This window comes from Lissotriton helveticus, chromosome 7 (assembly GCF_964261635.1).
Source record: "Lissotriton helveticus chromosome 7, aLisHel1.1, whole genome shotgun sequence".
NCBI classification, from domain to species: Eukaryota; Metazoa; Chordata; class Amphibia; order Caudata; family Salamandridae; genus Lissotriton; species Lissotriton helveticus.
The window spans coordinates 736,284,738-736,305,153 of record NC_136068.1 but is presented as its reverse complement, the minus strand read 5'-3'; the positions used below and the strand labels follow the sequence as shown (position 1 = coordinate 736,305,153).

Sequence of the window (20,416 nt, the reverse complement as noted above, 5' to 3'; positions counted from 1 at the left end):
GTTTTTTTTCCATGGTTCTCCTGAGTGCTGCATCTTGATTCAGCCAGCATAGATGGAGTATCTGATAGACACATCTAGCCGCAGATTCCTTAACTCAGAATATCCCCAGGCATCAGACTGGATCCGGAAAACTTTCTGCAGCAGCATCTCTGTGCGCCGGGGGCGGCGGCGCACTGCTCTGCCCTGACATCCATGGACGTGATGTCCGCGGAGCCATATAAGCCCCTCCCGGCGCGCTGACGTCAGTTAACTACTTTTCCGCATCTCCAGGGAAAAACAGCGGTTCCTTAGCCTGTTTTCAGACATTCTCGACGCCTTCGGCGTCGCGAAACAGTGTGTGATGCCTTCTGGCTTTAAGGTGTGTGAGACCTGTACGCGGCTAATGTCTGTCACCGATCCGCACACAATATGTATGTGGTGCCTAGGAGTGCATCAGGACTCTGAAGAATGCGACGCCTGTCGCAGGATGAAATCAAAGTCCCTAAGGGAGTGTCATATGAAGCTGCTGGCCGCCTGGATGTCCGGTCCTGCGTCTTCACACCGCTGATCTCCCTCTTGGGAACGGGGCCGCTCGAGGTGTCATTCCCGCGGACGTCGTTCAGAGACCGGTAAGCACAAGCATAAGTCAAGGAGGTCGTCCTCCTGTAAACATGACGTTGGGGCCCTCTGCTCTCGGTTTCTGCCAGGCACAGGCGCCCAAGAGTCGTCTTCCCCCATACCCTCCCTTTCCGGGTGTCGGAGCGACAAGGACCCAGATGAAGCACTATTCAATGGCTCTCTAGTCTTTCTTTGGTCAACCCCTCTCCCTTGTGCACCTTCGGGTCCCACAGGGTATGAAGGCACTCATGTCGGGTCTTAGCCGACGGATTCGTCCCCGGCTGGGTGCCTCAACTCCATAGTCGATACGACGTCGGGACACGGCCTGGAGGGGCATCCCACTCATCTGTCCAGCCCACCCGTTCAGTCGCCGCATAGCCCTGTGCACTTCCTGCGCTGACTTCGGCTGCAGCACAGAGTTTGACGCCCCGTCGACCTCTTCCCTCCCTGCAGGTGGAGGTCGAGTTGCCATTGGGCCGCGCTCAGATCGGGTCCCCTCTGACGGTTCTCAACGTCGAAGCGACGCCATCTCGGCGTTGGTCGACGTTGGTGCCGGTGCCCACGTCTCCTCTGTTCCAGGACGATGAGATCCCTCTGGGCTCACCATATTCTGGGTCGTTACGATGCCCCTTGGTACAGGGGCCTAGCGTTCCATGGCCTTGGGATCATCCTCCGGCTCCTCCACCTTTACTGTCTAGTGGACGAGTTAGCCGCCAACCATCCCCAACCGATGGTTTGTTGTCGCCCCCCAGAATGGCGACAGAGGCTAGTGCGGCTTTTGCGAGGGCTGTTCACAGGGCTGCGGATATTGTTCAATTGCAGCCCCCTGTGGTTTCCCTGCCCTCTGATCCTTTACTGGATCTTCTCCACATTGAACCTGTGGACGTGGAGCCTTTGCTACCCCTTGGTGGGTCTTTGTTTGACATCCTGCTTGGTACCTGGGCCCAGCCCTCCTCTGGTAATCCTGTTGGTCGGTCCATTGCACACAGGCATCGTGTAGCCCAATGTATTTATTTATTTATTCAATTTATTTAAAGAGTTTTATATATCGCTGCCTAGACCCGAAGGTATCAGAGCGCTTTACATGAGAATCAACAATGTAACAGAAAAAGTTCAATTACGCAATAAATCCCAAAAAATAGGCAATACAATTTGGAGAGGAGAAAGGAGAGCGAAAAGTAGTGGAGGGGGCAGGGGAAGTGAGAAAGGGAGGATAAGGGAAGAGACAGTACGGAGAGACGAAGAGAAGTCTGTCTAAAGACTGACTGGATAGGTGAAGACCAAGGAGGGAATCCACGGCCCATCTCACCTATAACTAAACTAGGTAGCTCCATCGGGTATTAGACAGAAAAGTTCAGTTTCCATACATTGAGAGAGGGGAGAAGGAGAAACATAAATAGAGGGAGGATGCGGGAGGGACGAAAGGAAGTGCAACAATGTGGTTTTAACAGTATACCAGAAAAAGATCAACAATTACTTGTTACGTCAATCAGCAATACATTAGGAGAGGAGAGAAAGGAGAGAGAAAAGAAGTGGGGGGTAGGTGAGGTGAGAACATGAGGATAAGGGAAGAGACAACCGTAGAGACTAGAGGAATTCTGTCTAAAGACCGACTGGGTAGGTGACGACCAAGGAGGGAATCCACGGTCCATCTCCCCTTTAGCTAAACCAGGTAGATCCATCGGGCATCAGACAAAGTAGTTCAGTCTCAGGTGTCAAGGGAAGAGGTTCGCAGAAAAACAGGATGGGAGGGAGAAATGGCAAAAAGACGAAGGAAAGTCTGCCCAAAGACCGGCTGGGTAGGTGACGGTCGAGGGGGAAGTCCCAAAGCCCATCTCCTCTATAGCTATCGGGTAGCTCAACCAGGCTTTGGCCAAATAGCTAGGTCTAAATGGAAAACAAGTAAATAACATGGAGGGCAAAATAAATTGAGCGTAGAGGGGAGGGAACATGGAAAGTGAGAAAGGGAGGATAGGGGAAGAGACAAAGAGAGACGATAGGAAATCAGTCTAAAGGCCGACTGGGTAGGGGACGACCAAGGAGGGAATCCACAGCCCATCTCCCCTATAGCTAAACCTGGTAGCTCCATCGGGCATCAGACAGAATAGTTCAGTCTCAATACATTGAGAGAGGAGAGAAGTAGAGATATAAATATAGGGAGGGAGGGGGAAGTGACGACAGGAGAGACGAAAGGAAGTCTGGCTAAAGACCGACAGGGTAGGTGACGTCCAAGGAGGGAATCCCCGACCTGTCTCCCCTATAGCTAAACCAGGTAGCTCCATCGGGCATCAGACAAAATAGCTAACTCTCAGATGACGTGGGAAATTCACAGGTAAACAGGGTGGGGACTAGGGCATGGGCAGGTGAGGGCATAGGTTAGTAGCAGGGAAGAGAAGAGGAGTAGAGCAGGGAGGGGTAGGGGGTAGGTAGTTCGGTAAAAGTTCCCATGGATCCGCTGCGAGTCATTCAAAAAGCAGGTCAGTTTCTTCACAGGCGCCACTATGGAGTTTTCCGAGCGGTGCCGCTGAGCGAGGTCCGGGTCCTAATACCATAGGACACTGGCGGGGTGTCATCACAGTCAGGAGATTGCCAGAGGATAAAATCGCCCCCCAAATTAAAAATGGTGGCTGGCGCCGCTATCATGTCCACCGCGGACGCCATGTTAGTCAGGCACCGCTGAATTACAATTCCTCCCCAGGGTAAGCGAAGTAGTGCTATCGGGGCCGCAAGGGGGTCTCAGTCAGCAAGGGAAGCCCTCTGCAGCGCCTCCCGCTGCCACCAGACATCATAATTTCTCTCCGACAAGCCTTCGCTCGCCTCACCAGTTTGCTCCACGCTGCCAGGAAATGGCGGCTGCCGTGTCCTCTGCCTCGCGTCACAGTCACTCCCACGATGACTGCAGATGGAGTGCGGAGCTCTCCGGGGAACCTTTTTTTTTTTTTTTTTTTTTGTGAACCTTTATTTTTACTTCAAGTAAATACAAGCATGGGCCTACAACCATCCCGGCCGGCCGCTAATCAAGTCGTAAGTTCAGCAAAGCAATACAGAAAGATACAGCAGCCCGAAAATCGGGGTCTGATAAGTGTCCAGGATATAACTTGTATGCAAGCGTACTGCGTAAGATTCAGGGTTCGGGAAGGTTCATTTTACAACAAAGAAAAAAAAAAACAGAATCAATGCCATACGGTCATACATGGTCCTACAATAGCAAGTATGAAGCGGGAATCCGCAAAGAGTGCGAAGACATTTGAAGAAATGGGGGTAAGGCATACGAGTCAGGATAAATGTAAAAAACACATATACTTCGTGGCGAATTGCACCCCACCCCTCAAAACGAGACAGACTGTAGGAAACATGAAAAACAACGACACCAAAAAGGAAGGAGGACAAAGGGCCATAGAGACAAAGAAGGAACAAATTAACAATCCCCATCCCCCTACCCCCCACCCCCCACCCTGCACCCCTGCAGAAGGCTACGGCCTACCCCCCCCCCCCCCCCCCAGCAGCGTGCCTATCGCCCTAAATGAGAGGCCCAAAATATAGAAGAAGAGAAAAAGAAAAAGAAGAAAAAATGTGGAGAAGGGCCATCGATCTAGCTACCCGACCCCCCCACCCACCGCGCACAGTAAACATCCTAAAAGCAGGGTCAGAACAGCCACAGTAAACAATAATCAGCAATAGCACAAGCAATAACATCCCCGCTGAGTGTCCCCTAAGCACCGTCAGCCAACAATGAGTTCCACTATGTCCTAGACGGTCTCACCCCTGGCCTTTTCTATCAATAGTACCAACATACGTCCATTTATCAATCGGCATACAGAGCAGTGTGGAGGGTCCAACCGATCCGGGCGGACCGGGCAGCGCCGTTACCCCATCGGACTGTAGCCCCCCAAGACCCAGACGAATATGTATGGCGGAAATCCGTCTGCGTCAGTATCGACACCGGAAACATCCTCCAGTCCGCGCACAATCTCACCAGCCAGGAAAAGAGTCACACAATCCGGTAAGCGTTGAAACGCCGCCGGGGCAGCCCAAACCATAGATTGATGTTGTTTCTCCAGCCGCCGAACAGATAAGGGCCCCGACGAGTCACTCACACATACAACAGATCTATCCAAAGCGGTATCATGGACCGGGTCCATCGGCTTCTCCACAAACGTAGGCGCAGCTGGAGCATTCATCACTGACGCAGAAGCGGGCACATCGGCACTTCCTTGAGATCGAACCATGCCGATGTGGAGCGGTGGGACAACAATAGCGGCCATCCGTCTTCCCAGATCCCGGGCGTCCCGGATCAGGGTCATTTGCAGGGTTGTTAACGCAGCCAGTATATCTCTGGACGTGGGCTCTTTCTCGTATCGCCAGACCCCAGGACTCTCACTCACAGCGGCTTCTCTGCCCGGATGAGGTGTGCGGAAGAGGGTGCTATCCGCCATCTTAGCTGATCCAGCCTCGTCCTTCTCCACCACACTTCGGGACCGGCCCCACACCAGGGAGGAACAGGATTCACCACGGGGATCACGAAAGTCAAGGCAGGTTTCTCAGCGGAGGGTCACCAAAGGGCTAAACAAAATCTCCGCCGCTCCCTGGGAGCCGCCCGCCACTCCGGAAAAAGCCGTTAGTATGCCCGGACACAACACTGGAATGGGGGGCCAAGTATCGTGCACGCCCCACGACCCTGCTGTATCGCACTTCCCACAAGGCTCTCCGCTAGTTGGGCTGGGTTGGCACTGTCGCCATCGGCCATCAGGTCTTCGGTTCCCACCGGCCGACTCCTCACCATCACCAGAGGCCGCTGTTGTCGCAGTCGCGGCCGGCCACTCTCCTCACTCGAGACCCCGGTCCCAGCTCCGTGAAGGCCGCAAAACAGTCGGGGACACTTCAACGGGTCCGCCGCACGTAGAAGCTTCGAGAGCAAACGGTAAGTGGAAGTTGTCCTTCGCCTACTTAAATATGCCGTTGCGGCTCAGGATGGTTGCCAGGATGTATGCGCGGGGTGAGAAGGCTCACGGAGCCGAGCGTTTACGCAGCCATCTCGATCGCCATCTTGGCTCCTCCCGGGGAACCTTTCTTGTAGAACGTTTCAGCCCCCAACTCGGTCACCGATGTTGCGGTGAGCTGGCCGCCATTTTGATGGAAGGCAGCAGGGAAGCCGTAGCGATGCTAGCATATCTGCTCTGTAGGAATTCAGGAACCTGGAACTGGTGAGGGATTAGTCGGATCCAGTCATTGTGCGGATAAAGCCTGCTGCAAAGGACCCCGGCAGCGGAGTTGCATAATTAGGCTGCCATGCGTCGTGCTCAGCTCGCTCCCATACGGGGACTCTGAAGGATATTTCGCAGATGATCAGGATCGCAGGAAGGTGGGTTTAAGCTCATTGAGATTAGGCAGTCTTCCGATTGTGGGAAATATGCGTCCAGAGGGAATTTGATCGCAGTGAAGTGCCGCTTTGGATGTTAGAGAGTGGGTCCCTCACGGAGCTTCCGTTTCAAGCGACCATCATGGTCGCTTGCTCCGCGTTCTTCAAAATTATCCTGTCTGCTTGTCCCTTCACCCTAGAGTTCAATCTGGTTGTCCAGGCGGCTTTCGCCTTGCTGCCTTCTTCCGCTCTGCCATTGCTACCTCCCACTAGGGAATCTCGCTGGCTGGATACATGTGGTCGCACATTTTTGCCTCCCCCAGTGCAGGCATCCATGCCTTGAACACGTCTTGCGTGTTCGCACGTGCTTCTTTTGCCTTTTGGGACTTAGTTGAGCTTCTTCTTCCTTCTCTCCCAAAAGGGCCCCGGGCTGACTTGCATCGCCGCCTTCTTGATGGGCGGAAAATTGCACCATTTTCCCTTCAATCAGCCTTGGACGCTGCAGACTCTGTGGGTAGGGCAATGGCCCGGTCGGTTGCGTTTTGCTGGCATGCATTGTTGCACGATAGTCGATTTCCGACCATGTTCGGGTCGCTCTCCGGGATCTGCCATTCACTGACGTGGACCTTTTTGATTGTCATGCTGATTCAGCGGTCTCCCACTTCATGTCTGGTCTACCGCGATTTTCTGGCCCTTGCTGCCTAGCTTGCTCTGCCTTGTGACTTATCTTTTTCATACGTTGTAAGATCTTGTGTTGAGCATAGGCAGCGTTGCCTTGTTTGTTTGGGACCCTGGGTCCATGATGTAATGCCCAGATTGTCTAGGCGGCTACTCCGCCATGTTTGCCTTTATTCAGTACAGCTGCTTTTGTCTTCATTTCAGTCCTCTGTCGGTGCTAGTCTCAAGAGGAGCCCCCTTGCCGGGGTTAACACTTGCCCTATGTGGGGTTTTTCTTGGCTATTGTGTTGCTGCCTTCCTACGAGACGGTTTGGTACCCTCCTGTGGAGCCTTCCTCACAGAGGTTCTTCTGTGGATCAGTCGGTTACTCTCTTTCTGCTGTTATGCGACCCACAGGTTGGCGTCGCTCTATTGCACTTTCAGTTGGACTTGGAGTCTACGGTTGGCCGTAGTACTTCGTAGCTTCGGTCGAGAATCCCTACGGCGAGGCTTCTGCCTCACCTGCCTTTCCCCGGGGCGTATTTAAGCTCCGCTGTGTTTTGCAGCGTGAATCTTTTTGGATTCACTATGCTGTGCATTATTCCGCCATCTAGTGGTGGGGTTCGGAATGTAGTATTTCTTTTTTTTTTTTTTTTTTGTGTGGCCCAGGTGGGCGTCGACATACCACCATTTGGTGTCCTTTGTGACGTCGACACGCTTCCTCCGGAAGCTCCCACCTTTGGTCGCCATCTTCAGATTATTTTTTCGGCCTTTGGGTCTGGATCAACAGTGAAGGAGCTCCAAAACTTTGGAGAGAAGAATTGACAAAAAATCTAAAAACTATCTGATATCACTGGAGAAGACACCGGAGCACAAGTAGAGACCGAAATCGACGAAAGAAGAGAGAACATCGAAGAATTCGACGTTTCTACGGAGAATGCCCAAACAGGGGGCTCCCTGGGTGCGGTGATGGATAAAACTCTGTTTAAATTCTGCGCAAACTGCCACTGCAAGTACGTGCAAAAGGACCAACACCCGGTTAGCAATCTCTGCCTGCCGCTCGACCATCGAAGCGAGGACTGTAACGCCTGTGCAGGGTTCACCCCGAAGACCCTCCGAGTAAGGGAGAGGCAAAGAAGAGCAAACTACAACATACAAGGGCAGGGGACACCTCCATCGCTCCGAGATTTGGGACTCTCCAGAGGAGAGGAAGACCATATCGCCGAAGGACGCCATAATCGTCGAGGTCAAAAAGAAAACATCAAAGGAGGTAAGAGTCATCGAATCCCAAACACTCCACTGATACTCGCAGAAGCGAGTCAAATGCCTCGAAAGGAGCAGGGCAGTCGAAGCACTCGACAACTGCATCCAAGGACAAGCAGCCCGTCTGTTCCTTTGAAAAAGACTCCCAGACGGCGAAATCCCAAGACAAGGGAAAGGCGCCGAAGAACAGCCACGAAAAAGAGGCCTCGACATCCAAAACAAAGGCCCAAAAGCGGTTTCGACTTCGACAACTGCATAGAGGAAAGCCGAAACCCTCAAAGCAGAACACGCAGCTGAGATGGAAAAGAAGAAAAAAAGGCTTGAGGCCAAAATGGTAAACATCTTGCAACGCAAGAGAAAATTCAACGAAAAGATGAAATTCTACAGCATTCTGTCGAAAGCCACAGCCATCGTATAGCGCAGGGCAAATCCGCTGCACGGCATACTTCTTCAGTGTTTGCTCATATTTTGGGTGCACCCTGGTATGTTCGCTATCATGGGGTGCCTGCGTTCTCTCTTCCTCTTCTACGGTAACTGGTCCTACCCTCGCTCTCCGGGATGGGTATTGCTTTCTCGCACTTCAGCCCGGTCTGGACTTGTCTATAGGCGGTGGCATCTTCGACATTTACGTCTATGCTGTTCACTGCCTTGTGCCCTCCTTTTGTGTGCACTTTCCAAACAGGAGCTTTTCCTATTTCCCTGCTCCTTTCCACGCAGGTGTTATTCACGCTTCTGCTTTGGGTTCCTGCTGTAACACTCTCGGAGAAAGTGTTCTCTTCAAGATACTCGCTTTCTTGGGTGGTCTTGTCTGTACATTCCTAGGCCATTATATTGGTCCTGACTGGTTCCACTTTCATGTCCTGCTCCATCTCCTCGTCTGTATAGCGGAGAACCATGGCTCCTCCTGGATGGGTGGCTGATGTCGCTTACAGATATAGACATTGTCCTGTCCAACTCTGCTTCATGACGACTGTTGGTTCTTATGGCGTACCCTTGTCTTGTTGTCTGCCACACATAGTTGTTCAATATGTATCTTTCTTTACATATATCTGCTCTGTGCTCTTCCCCCACCGGGTTTGCACAGACAACCTTCCTTGCTGCAGTGTCTGTGTGGTCTGCTCATGGTGCGACCTCTTGTGTGTGTCTGGGCTGCTAATGCTACCCTACAGGAGGATTTCACTATACTTGGTGTGGTTCTGGTGTCTACACTGTAGGCTTATATGTATTCCTGACTCCACACATCAATACCAGTATTACTGTGTTTGTGTCTGGGTGCTTCTACTTGTTGTCTTCTGCCCTCTCGCATTTCTTGTGAAGGAGCGACTGGGTACTGAAGTGTCTTCTTTTCTGGTACTGCCTGCACTTTTTGGTCATGGGTCGGCATCCTGCCAATGCTACCTCATGTATCTTAGCTGGTGCAGATTCAACAGTGCTTTTCACCACTATTGTGCATACTCGGATGATATGCGCCGACTCTGTCCTGCAGTTTTTGTTCTCTCTCTGGGTCTTGCTTCCTATCGACGCGTCGGATCCATCGGACCCTAGGCTCCGTTCATCTTCTTTACGAAGCCATGGACTCACTTTCGCACTGGCATTTCTGGCTCTGTGGTTCTTTTTCTCTCTACCCGGTATACACACAAACGTTTTCCAGCTGTTCTTTCACAGCTTGTGGTGCCTTTGCCTCCCATTGTTTTCCCCTCTTGTCAGAACTTCATGGTCTGTTGTTGGCTGTGCCAGAATTGCTGTCCCTTCTGTGTTTAGTCGCCTTGTTCACGGCTAAGTTCTCTCTGGAACTTGGTGGGGTTCAGTCGCAGACTCGCCTCCTATATGGGCATGGCTTTGGTATCTATTCTAAGTTAAGAAATCTGCTGCTAGATGTCTCTATCAGATGGACGAGTTACTTACCTTCGGTAACGCTGTATCTGGTAGAGACAGTCTAGTCGCAGATTCCTGAACGCCCACCCATCCTCCCCGTTCTGCGAGGACTTTTCCAGGTTGGGTTTTATGCATTCACATCCAGCTGGATGGTTTTGTCTTCCTGCGGGTTGACATCTTCACTTCACTCCTCAACGGGATGCTGCATTCAGTTTTGCTTGCTCTGCTACGCCAATTCTCGTGATTGGGCGGTTTGCTCATGTGTCATGTGTCCTTTGTGTCCCTACCTCCTTTGCGACCCTACCTCCTGGGTCATACTGTGTGGGATCTCCTCCTGTTCCCCCCCCCCCACCCCCCTTTTCTCAATAGCCTTGAGGCCTCTTACCTCCCCAGCGGTCCATTGGTTTGAAGTCTATTGGCTCTGCCTCAGTCTATGGGACTCTTACAGGGGATGCAACGTCCCTTTCTGTTGCTGACTTGTGGTGGATTGTCATTGCTCATATGTCCCGAGCTTGTTGCCCTATTGTGGTTGCAGACTTCTCATGTCTGCCATGCTGTTTTTTCACATCTTCTGCCTCTGGGGAGGGTTTCGCCTTCGCCTGTGCAGGGTTGCTTCTCAGAGCAGTGCTCTGCTCTTTCCCTTAACTATTTTTCAGTCTCTAGTGCCTGGCACTGTCCTTTATGGTGCTGTTTTTCACCATTCAATTTCTTTTTCATCTTTTTTGCACACTGTTCCCGTGCTCTCACAGTTTTTGGTGGTGGCTCCGCGTTGTGGCGCGGAAAAGTTTTTCCAGCGCAAACTGCTGTCAGCGCCGGGAGGGGCCAATATGGCTCCGCTGACGTCACGCCCATGGACGACATTGCGGCTAGACTGTCTCTACCAGATACATCGTTACCGAAGGTAAGTAACTCGACCTTTAGTGAAAAACATATTGCAGGGTGTCCCATTACTGGGACTACTTAGGAACATTGTGCTTTAAGAGGCTTGTTTCTAATATTGCATTTGTACTCTCTGAGAGACTTGAATGGTATTATGGATTTAGGGGATCTGTAGTCAAAAGTGCATGTTCCTTAACAAGCCACTGTAGACTTCAGCAGGACTTTTCAATCCCATCAAACTTGAGCTTAGTTAAGTGATGCAGAGTCACCCACGCTAGGTGACGTGTTTGTTACCTACTCATTGAATGGATTATAAAGATGTTATTATTGGGGCTCGCTGTAACGCAGCAGCTCCAGGGCAGGAGGAGTATGTAGACAAACTTACCATCTCGCATCACAGAGCTGGGTTTGCAGTGTATTGTTAAGGCACTATTTGGAAGCTGGCTCCATAGTTGCCCTGTTTGTTTAAGCCCCTATGAATCCTCTCGTAAGCACCACTATCGCAGGTTGCACAGCACACATTCACTGTCTAATTTGTGTTCAAGTGTATTGTTAACAACATAATCAATGGCTCATGTACTTGTTAAAATACGTTTCTGTGATGCACCAGTCACAATAAAAAAAATATGGACTGAAAAACAGTCATTCCCATTTGTGAACGGGATAATTTGGAAAATAAATATATAGAAAATGGAAGACGTATACGCCTACTGCATAACTCTGTAGTCTTGATTTCACTTCGTGCCACCTCATCTGTCCACAACCCTACAATTTCGATCTCTTTAACTCCCTCTTACAGGTTCTTTTCGTGCCTGTTTTCTCTCATGTTTCCCTGTAGTTGACCTCCTCCAACTTCCCCCTTTTTGCCTCTCCCTTTCTTAGTCGTCTCGAAGTCTGATAGAGAGTCTCAGTTCCAAAAAATAAGTGCAGATGCCCACCAACTGCAATCACCAGCACAAGCTGAGCACTGGCCTAAGGATGCATGTTTTTGAATTATTTAGTATGTGAAGTATGGCTTCTTCCTTATTGCCAATTGTAAACATTCCTTTCCTTGTGAAAATCGATGAAAATTAAGTAAAAAAAGCAGTACCCTAACAACTTTCCTTAAAAAAAAAAGACCAATTGTATTAAAAATGTTCACTACTTTTAAATAGGACCTAGATATATGGCACTAAAGCAGCAAGCATTAGCATAGCAAATAGGTCTCGCCTTTGGGACCTTATCAGTATTTAGCTATGCAGCACATTATCCTAGATGCTAAAACATTTACAGAACACTGCTTCACACTGAGTACTCTTTGCTACACCGAAGGCGAACTAATAGCGGACACATATGGACCCGGCACTACCACTTATAGAACTTACAGCGCTGCCTACCTACCACAAATGACAAGCCAACCTAAAACTGGTCTCTACCAGTTTATCGCCATGGAATACTGATATATGGTTTGAGAACCATTGCTATTCTTTGACTACAGAGACATAAAGCCCATTTGACGGAACACGTGTTGGCTACTGGAAAGAAAATGCTGTTTTGAACAATCATAACAACAATATTAAATGACTTGTGCAATCCAAGACTTGGAACGTCAAACTTTCGTGTGGAGTTGAAAATACTCAAGAGTTTATTATTGATGAATATAGTACTGTGGAAACAACTATATATAACTTGTAAACAGTGTGGGCCATTGGATTTATATGATTTTGTATAGGACTCCTTCCTTAGGGTTTCTAAATTTGAATGTTGGGTAAACATTCCTCCTTTGTGTGCACCATTCTCTACTTTTTGAAACTGAAAATATTGGGTTGACTACCAGGTGAGCGATGCTGTTAAATCCCGCTTTTACCCATCTTATTGCTGCTACAACATTTACTGTTGTTAAACATGGAAGCTTTGACACAGGAAGGTACATTATAGAACTGCATTGAGAAGTACTTAAAGTGTTATTTTTGTACAACTGGTAGTCTAAACTCGCGTATCTGGAAGTGCTTGTATACGCGATAATGAAGAAAAAAGTTTTTGTGAAATAAATAATTTGCTTGATAATACAATTTAAGTGAGGAAGCAACAATGTGTCTGGGTTCAGATAAAGGAACAAAGAGAAAAAGGTAGTGGGGCAGAGACAAGTAGAAGTAAGTAGGTCCGCAGAACTATGAGGTAAAAAAGACAAATATGTTCTGAGCTAAAACTGGACAGACAGGCAGACGTACAGGGTGCCACGGACATAAAGGCACTGACAGTAGGGGCCAGGAGAAAAATATGGGCATAGATAGAGGGACAGGACTGGGGTAACACAGAAGGACAGCACCAGAGAGAGGAACCATCAAAAAGATGGCAGAGGGCCATAGATAGGTAATGAAAGACATTACATACGGGCAGAGAGATACACACGTACAGAGTTAGGGGGACGGGGACGTAGACAGACCTGGAGGAGGAAGAGTGAGGGTCAGATTCACAGCCCAGTTTGTTCTCCTGTTCAGTGACTCATACTGTAAGGAAGGAATTCCTTTTAAAGACTCTACTGAGAGTGTAGGGAGTGGTGAAGTTACCATAACACGGGGTGTAGCAGCCCCACATCAGCACGTACAATGTAGCAGCGACTCCCAGTACTCACCGCACACTCAACCGTGTTTTCTGGCACAGCAGAACTCTTTTGTTCATACATAGAAAGCATGTGGATGCAAGGAGGGAGGATGAAGGAACATGCGAAGTACGCAAAACATCAAAAACGCCGGTGACAGGAAAGAAAGCCTGCACTTACTGAAAGCAGCTGATAGCCCTGTAGCTGAAGATAGGAGGGAGGAGGAGGGAGCATGCAGAGCACAAGAAACATCAAAGATACTGATGACAGGAGAAGGAAAAAACAAGAAAAAAACAAGAAAGACCATAAGGACATGATTTACAGGCGTTGGTTTAGCGCATTTTGTTTGCAAAGCCGAATAACAAACACAACAATTCTAAAACACGAGCCTAGGCAAACTAATCAAATAATGCTCCAAAACTAACATAAATGGCCAGAAATATAAGGCTACAAGTATTAGGGCCATTCACCATATGCAGTAACACACACCAAGAGGAGGGATAAATGTAAGCGATTCACCACAGAAATGTAAGGATGTAACGACAAACAATGGAACGAATGAAAAATGATGGATGTGCTCTAAGCCCACAGAGTAGATACAGCATGTCTCGAAGAGACCGCTCTTGTGCTGCCTAGGCGAGACATAAAAAGGAGTTAATTTTCCCTAAGGTTTGGGTGACCCCAAGGCAGAAACGGAAAACAGGCCCGCCAAAATAGGTCGGCATGCCTCAAGTGTGTGTTTATTTATACGTGTTATGTCTGGTTTTCTATGGAGAGCGATTAGACACCTCATGTATGTTAGCCTTTCACAGTTTCTCTTGCAGTCAATAAGAGTGGGTGATTATATTTTATTTCTAGGGGCAGCCAGGCAGAGCATCTGGTGCCAGCAAGAAAACAGGCTACAGTAGTTAGGGTATGTATGAGTGAAGGCAGAGCTATTTATACTGCCTGAGCTCTAGACTATGGCCAAATTCTAATGTGAAGAGTGCTAGGGCACATTTCTGAAAGCATAGACTAGGATTAATGATATGGTTCCCCTGGAAGTGGCAGGTCCTCCGGTAAGGCGGAGGATCGTTGCCTCCCTGCACAAAAAGGAAAAATAAAGTGACAATAGCGTATCTTTATTATCATTTTATTTTTCCTATTGCATGCAGTCCGTGGCCTGCGTGCAGTGTGGGGCGGGGCTGGCCAGAGCAGGGGAGGAATGGTTTGCACTCCCAAAGTGCGTATGAACACTTCATCTTCCCCACCAGGCTGCATTACACATCCTGGTGAGGAACATGCACAGGCTCCCTGTTCCACTCCGAGCGCCGATCCACGGCGACCAATCACATCGCTGCATTGCAGCGTTGCGATTGGCTCTGGGGAGCCTGTGTGCCGGGTGCTTTGTGCTGCCTGCTGAACTGCAAGAAGAAAGAGGGCGCAGGGAAGGCATCGGCCATTCCAAGGTAAGTAATTATTTTTGTTAATTAACCCCTCCCACCTCACCACCCCTGTCCGGTAACAGCCGCTACTGTCCCCTGAACATTTTATAGGGCCTAGTGATCACAATGCAAGCTTTTTCTGAAGGGATGGGCAACTTTTGATTGAAGTGATGGAGCACTATGAGCAAAGGGCTTTGTTCAGTTTAGAAACGGTGTGATTTTGTGTGTGAGCATTTGTTTGTGTAGGAACACTATGGAGTATCGGTGACAGTGTGCATGGGGAGTGCTTAGAACCAATAGTGCAAAAGCATTGTATGGAAAAGGTCATCTGCATTCTCCCTCCACTAATCAATCAATACCTAATTCTTACATGATGGGCAACATCACTGATGGATGCTCTGCCTTGCAGAGTAATAGCTCAAAATCTAGAAATACACACAATACATTTTTAGATTGTTTGATTTCATCACATTGGTCGCGATAGATCTTGCTTTGCCTATAATAGTTCAAATATTCTGTACAAATATACCAGTGGCGGCTCCTCTATGGGGGCGTTGGGCGCCGCCCCACTGCTTTCTCGCCGTGCGAGAAGGCAGAAACAAATGGTAGTTATTACCGTAATAACTACCATTTGTTTCTGCCTTCACGCACGGCAAGAAAGCAGAAGTTCCTGGTTGAGAGAGTGGGCGGTGTTACTCGAGGGCAGGGGGAGCGGCTTGCCCACTGTTAATACTGTCTGTTTGGGCGGCCTCAGGCTGCCCAAACAGACAGTATTAACAACAGTGGGCAAGCCCCTCCCCCCAGCCTTCGAGTAACACCTCCCACTCCCTGTTCTCTCTGAGAGAAATGACGCAGGTGGGGCAGCTGGCAGCACCAATCATAGACGCCGCGGTGGAGGGGAGGGAGGCTGCCTGCAAGCTTCCCGTTGACGAGCAGCACCCTGGGAATTCCAAATGCAGGACGGCGGGAGTCCGGAGTCTGGAGTCTCGAAAGTTAAAGGCGGGAAGCAGGTAAGTTTTACTTTTTTTTAAATTATTTATCCAATATCCCGCCTCCCCCCCCATCCCCTCCGCAGCGTAACAACACCATTTCCACCCCCCTCCCACCCGCCTGTAATGCCGGCCGCGACTGTGTGCGTTTATTAAAGTGACGTTATTTTTCTGTTCACTTTCATGTATGTATTGCAGCCACAAAATACACACAGGTCACAAAGTTTTACAAGATTTGGACCGTCACCGGTATATTACGACTGCTTAAGTGCTTTCATATTTATTTTATTTAGGGGAGTTTTATATAGCGCGAACTAGACCCGATAAATCGGGTATCAGAGCGATTTACATAGCAGTTTTCACTTTTTGCACTAAGTGTAATTGGACTTTCCCTTTGTGACTTTTGAGACACCAGTGAGGAAAAGTTACACAAGGTAAGCGCTTGTGTATAACAAAATTAAATGAGTGTGAGTTAATTTGTTTCAGCACTAACTAATACTCGTAAGAGAAAAAAACGACAGTGAAATAAATAAAGTCCAAAAATCGAGAAATATGCGAAACTAAGCTGCCCATAATCGTTGCACACCTAGTTTAAATACACAGACAGCAAGTTTCCGTGTGGTATGTACAGATGAAATCCGTTCAATATTACACACCGGAGCACTCCGACCATATTTATTCATTCATTCAAAGAAGTTGCGACAAGTTCAAGGGGCGAAGCGGGGAGTGAGGACCTCGTGGGCTTTTGGGCAGGGGAAGTTGCGGTTTCCGTGGATAAGGTAACGAGGAGGTCTCAGAGCCAAAGTCTCTCCACAGGCTGCTTACTGGCAGGTGGGGGTTGTGGGGGTTGGGGAGGGGGGGGGGTGAGGGAGAGTGGCACCGGATTCAAGAACATTCCAGGCTCGCATTGTGATTTTTTTCTTTTTTAATTTTCAGCACCCTCTGAGATTAGTTTGCGATTAGTAGCATAAAAATCCTTAGTTTCATACCAATATGGTGCAAAGTACTGCTTCCTGTTCATTATCGTTTTTCACTTCCAGATCTTTTTTCCAAAATTGGGGATTTTGGGGTTGCGTCTCAACGTCACTTGTGGAGAAGTGTGGCTCAGGGGTTAGAGGCAGCAGACCCGTAAGCTGAGATCGGTCCTGGACCAGGGTTCAATTCCCCGCCTCGGCGGGTCTTGGGCTAAAAATTCCACGGACTCGATAATTCTCGCTCCGGTGCCTCCTCGACTCACGGGTTCACACTCTGCGACTCTGGGCAATAGCTTGCTTAATCTCCACAACGGCCCCTCGCGGCGGGATGCCTGACTTTCACCTTGTGGATACCCTGCTATCTCACAGGGGAATACCAGGAAGGGTTCCCTAAGCAAGCGCCAGGACACCCACTGCGGGTAGCTGTGCGCTATATAAGCTCAACTACATTTACATTTACTTGTTGCTCCCTGATGGATTTCGATTTTGTTTCTTGTTGCTTTCATCGTTTTGCACCGTCATCGTTTGGAGCCCAGTATTTCCCGATTCTTAATTTCTGTTGCCTGCTGATGTCTTGTGTGCATTTCTGAGTTTTTTTTAGATTAATTCGTTTTCTCCACTGGGAACTAGAGTTTTCGTCTGTTGCTTTTAATTATCACCTACATTTACACAATACTGCAATCTTGAGTGGAAAAGGAAAGCATCCGTCTTCTATTTCTAGGAACCAAAAAGGTATTTTTAGCATCTCCAAGAAGACTTGCTTTTAGCAGGACCATCATGGCAAGTAACGTGTGCAGGAGGAAAGGGCCAAGGATTTTCTGCATGGTGTCCGAGACTGGTTCTCCATAACAAAAAGGACTGTAGTTTGATGCTGCAGTTATTGAGTCAGTATATTTTCTTTGGGGAGGGAGGGTGGCATCTCTGTTCTTGATCAGGGATGGGGGAGAGAATCAGAAAGCGGTGGGGTAGAGTGATGCATTTTAAGACTAGAGTTTATTTTCACTAAACAAAAAGCAAATGGTACGTCCAGTAGAATAGTTTTCTCTCTGCATGTAGAAGCCAATGGGATCTTGCGGGGCAGCTGACAAGGGGGAGGTCTGCCCCTAGGGAGAATTTGGGGAATGGAGCAGTCCGGCTTTTCATCTTTCTTTGGCTACTACGTAGTCTAGGGATATAAACACCGCCTTTTCAGAGGGACTGGGGGACAGCAAAAACGCAGTAAAACTGCAGACTTTGGCCAAGAATGAACTTAGTGCATGTATTCAGTGCAGCAGAAGCAGCAAGTCGCGAGTGAAGCGGGCGGCTGCGAGGCATCAAGCTGGACCATTTGTTTGTCAGCCCTTACGGCACACTACTTTCAAATGTCACCAGCCGCCACTGAAATGTACTGTTTGGAGCAAGGCACCATATTCTTTAATGCACGTTGTAAATATCGAACATTGATGTCCCATCGGTTTTTTTTTGCCTTCTCTATGACCTTTTTGTTTCTCCTTCCTTTCAGACCTGGGGTGATCACCATGCAGGCTCTCTCTGAAGAAGACAGGCGGCTTTGGATGGAAGCGATGGATGGGCGGGAACCGGTGAGTGAAAATGATAGTGGTAGGCACCACCCTTGTGTCAAATATTTCGGGTAAGTCCTGTGTGGAAATATGTGATGACATTGTCATGGTGGACAACAGAACCGTGCCAGGCACAGCGCAGGGAAAGTTATTGAGCATTGAGATTCTGATCCTTTTTTTTGTTTTTTGACTCCACACATTTCCTCCCTGTATGTAAACCGGCAAGATGGCTCCGTGAGTCAACACACTGCATGAAATATGGGCACATCTGTGAAGAGTCAGGATGATTAGAAATACATGGCTCTAACGGGTTATTGTAGTGCTCCGTAATATCTTATTCATGTTACAAGTATGCTAACCACCAGCAAATAAAAATGGTCAGTGAATTCAGTAAAACTGAGAAATGCCCAGACAGGGAACGTTTCGCATTATTTATTTCATAACCAAGACCAATAGATTATTCTTTTTAAAGTATAAAACAAATCAATGGCCTCTTACAGTGTGAATGTTTTGCGTGATACTGTAAATGTATCGTTCATAAATATTAAATTGAGTTTATAATAAGTGTGAAAAATGAGTCTTCCCGATAATGATGCAGATATTATTTCATATTAATGGCGGGTTCTGCTGCCACCCTGAAGCGTCCACCAGTCGCGGTGTCTCAGGCAGTGGACTCGTAAGCTGGTGCCATCCATGGTCTGTCAGACAGCAGAGGCCTGCTGACTCTGTTTATTAGAAGACATAAATTCTACCCCACTGAGTACACTATAGGAATATGGAAACTTACATTTAAGTTCCCTTTCCTTATAAAGGCACTTAGTCACTTGTACTTACAATATTTTTACAATGTACAGATGAGGTGAATTATTCCATGCATTGTTTTCTAAATTCATATCTGAAGCCGAAAAGCGTGCCATTTTGTCACTGATATTAATTTAACCAAAACCTGGCACCTGCATGCAGAGTTTCCTGCAAGTAGTGGTGATTTCATTTTGATTGTATTGTGAGAAGTTGGCCTGGTATATGCTGTCCACTAATTAAAGTGGGCACCCTGTACCAGTCCAAACAACCCTTATTGATTATTAGGTCAAAGATAACCTTTATGAAAGCTATCCTAGTGGTAGCTATGGAGAGCAGCCTTCAGGCTCAGTCTTGAAGGAATGTGAAGCAACTTGTTTTACCTAGTCAGAACCTCCCGAATAACCAACTGAAAGGAGAACCACACAAGAGATATATAAAATATATGTATTTATTACTAAACACTCTTTACTAACCTCTATAAGAAATAAGAGCACAAGGCGCACAATACTTAATCAATAGAACAACAGTAAATAGCACAATACACAGCGGGCTGCAGGGGGAGACCGAACCATATACTAAAGAAATGGTACAACAACTTCACCAGACACAGTACCTAGAGCACGTAGAATCACGGGGACCCCAAGGAACCACCCAAAGGAGTGACACAGGGAGCCCACGGAGGACGGGTGCTGGGTGTGAACAGAGACGCGAGTTCCGTACAACTCTATGGGAAAGTCACGGTTGGGGAAATTACAGTTGAAGGACACTTTGGAGAGGACTTAAAGCAAACCCTTAGGATCATAGGTTCTAAGGTCAGCACCCTTGTGAGTACTGTGGTACCCGTGTTACCTATCCCAGGGGAGCCAGGTGCATAGGGGTCAAGTGGTGTTGGAAACCTTCGTCGTTTTCAAAGGCGTGACTCAAAGGAGTGCTGCTGCCGTGGAGATAGTGTCCGGTGGAATCCAAGCCTTGATCCGAGGTAAGAAGAACCTGAAAGCAGAGGGGACAGAGTCTGGGTCACTTCAGGGTGACCAGGGGCTAGGTAGACAAATGCCCACCGATGTCGGGTGCTTCAGGTGTGAAGATTGGATGCTTTACTCTGCAGCCACGGGACACGGTGAGCTGTCCCACGAAGGATGTAGAGTGCTGAGGGGGTCAGTGTCCGGTTTGAACACCAACAAGGCTTGGCAAATGCAACCCACGCGGGCAGAGGAAACAAGTTACGGTGAGGACCAGCAAGGTCCTGTAGACTCTCCTAGCTATGGGGAGTCAGGGCATGTCTGGAGCAACCAGGAAAGCCCAAGACAAATCAAAGTTACCCTCCCAGGGACCCACAGGCCAACGGACCAGGGATCGCAAAGGGACCTCGAGCTGAATCACAAAATACAGGCCCACGGAGCACTCGTGGAGTGGAGGCCGGAAATCTTTAGTGGAAATACTGCTCGGGGTCAGGACTAC

At 48.6% G+C, this 20,416-nt stretch overlaps 1 protein-coding gene across 4 annotated transcripts in view; it reads left to right on the top strand.

Annotated features, from left to right (window-relative positions):
- ARHGAP26 (Rho GTPase activating protein 26) overlaps positions 1–20,416 on the top strand; it is a 2,444,655-nt gene that overhangs the window by 773,139 nt on the left and 1,651,100 nt on the right. For all 4 annotated transcript variants that reach the window (XR_013598661.1, XM_078653061.1, XM_078653060.1 and 1 more), the window contains exon 11: positions 18,100–18,178. Coding sequence is in view for 3 of the 4 variants with exons in the window: in XM_078653061.1 (XP_078509187.1) it covers positions 18,100–18,178 (79 nt within the window). In the remaining variant the exon portion in view is untranslated. The remainder of the gene's footprint in view (positions 1–18,099; positions 18,179–20,416) is intronic.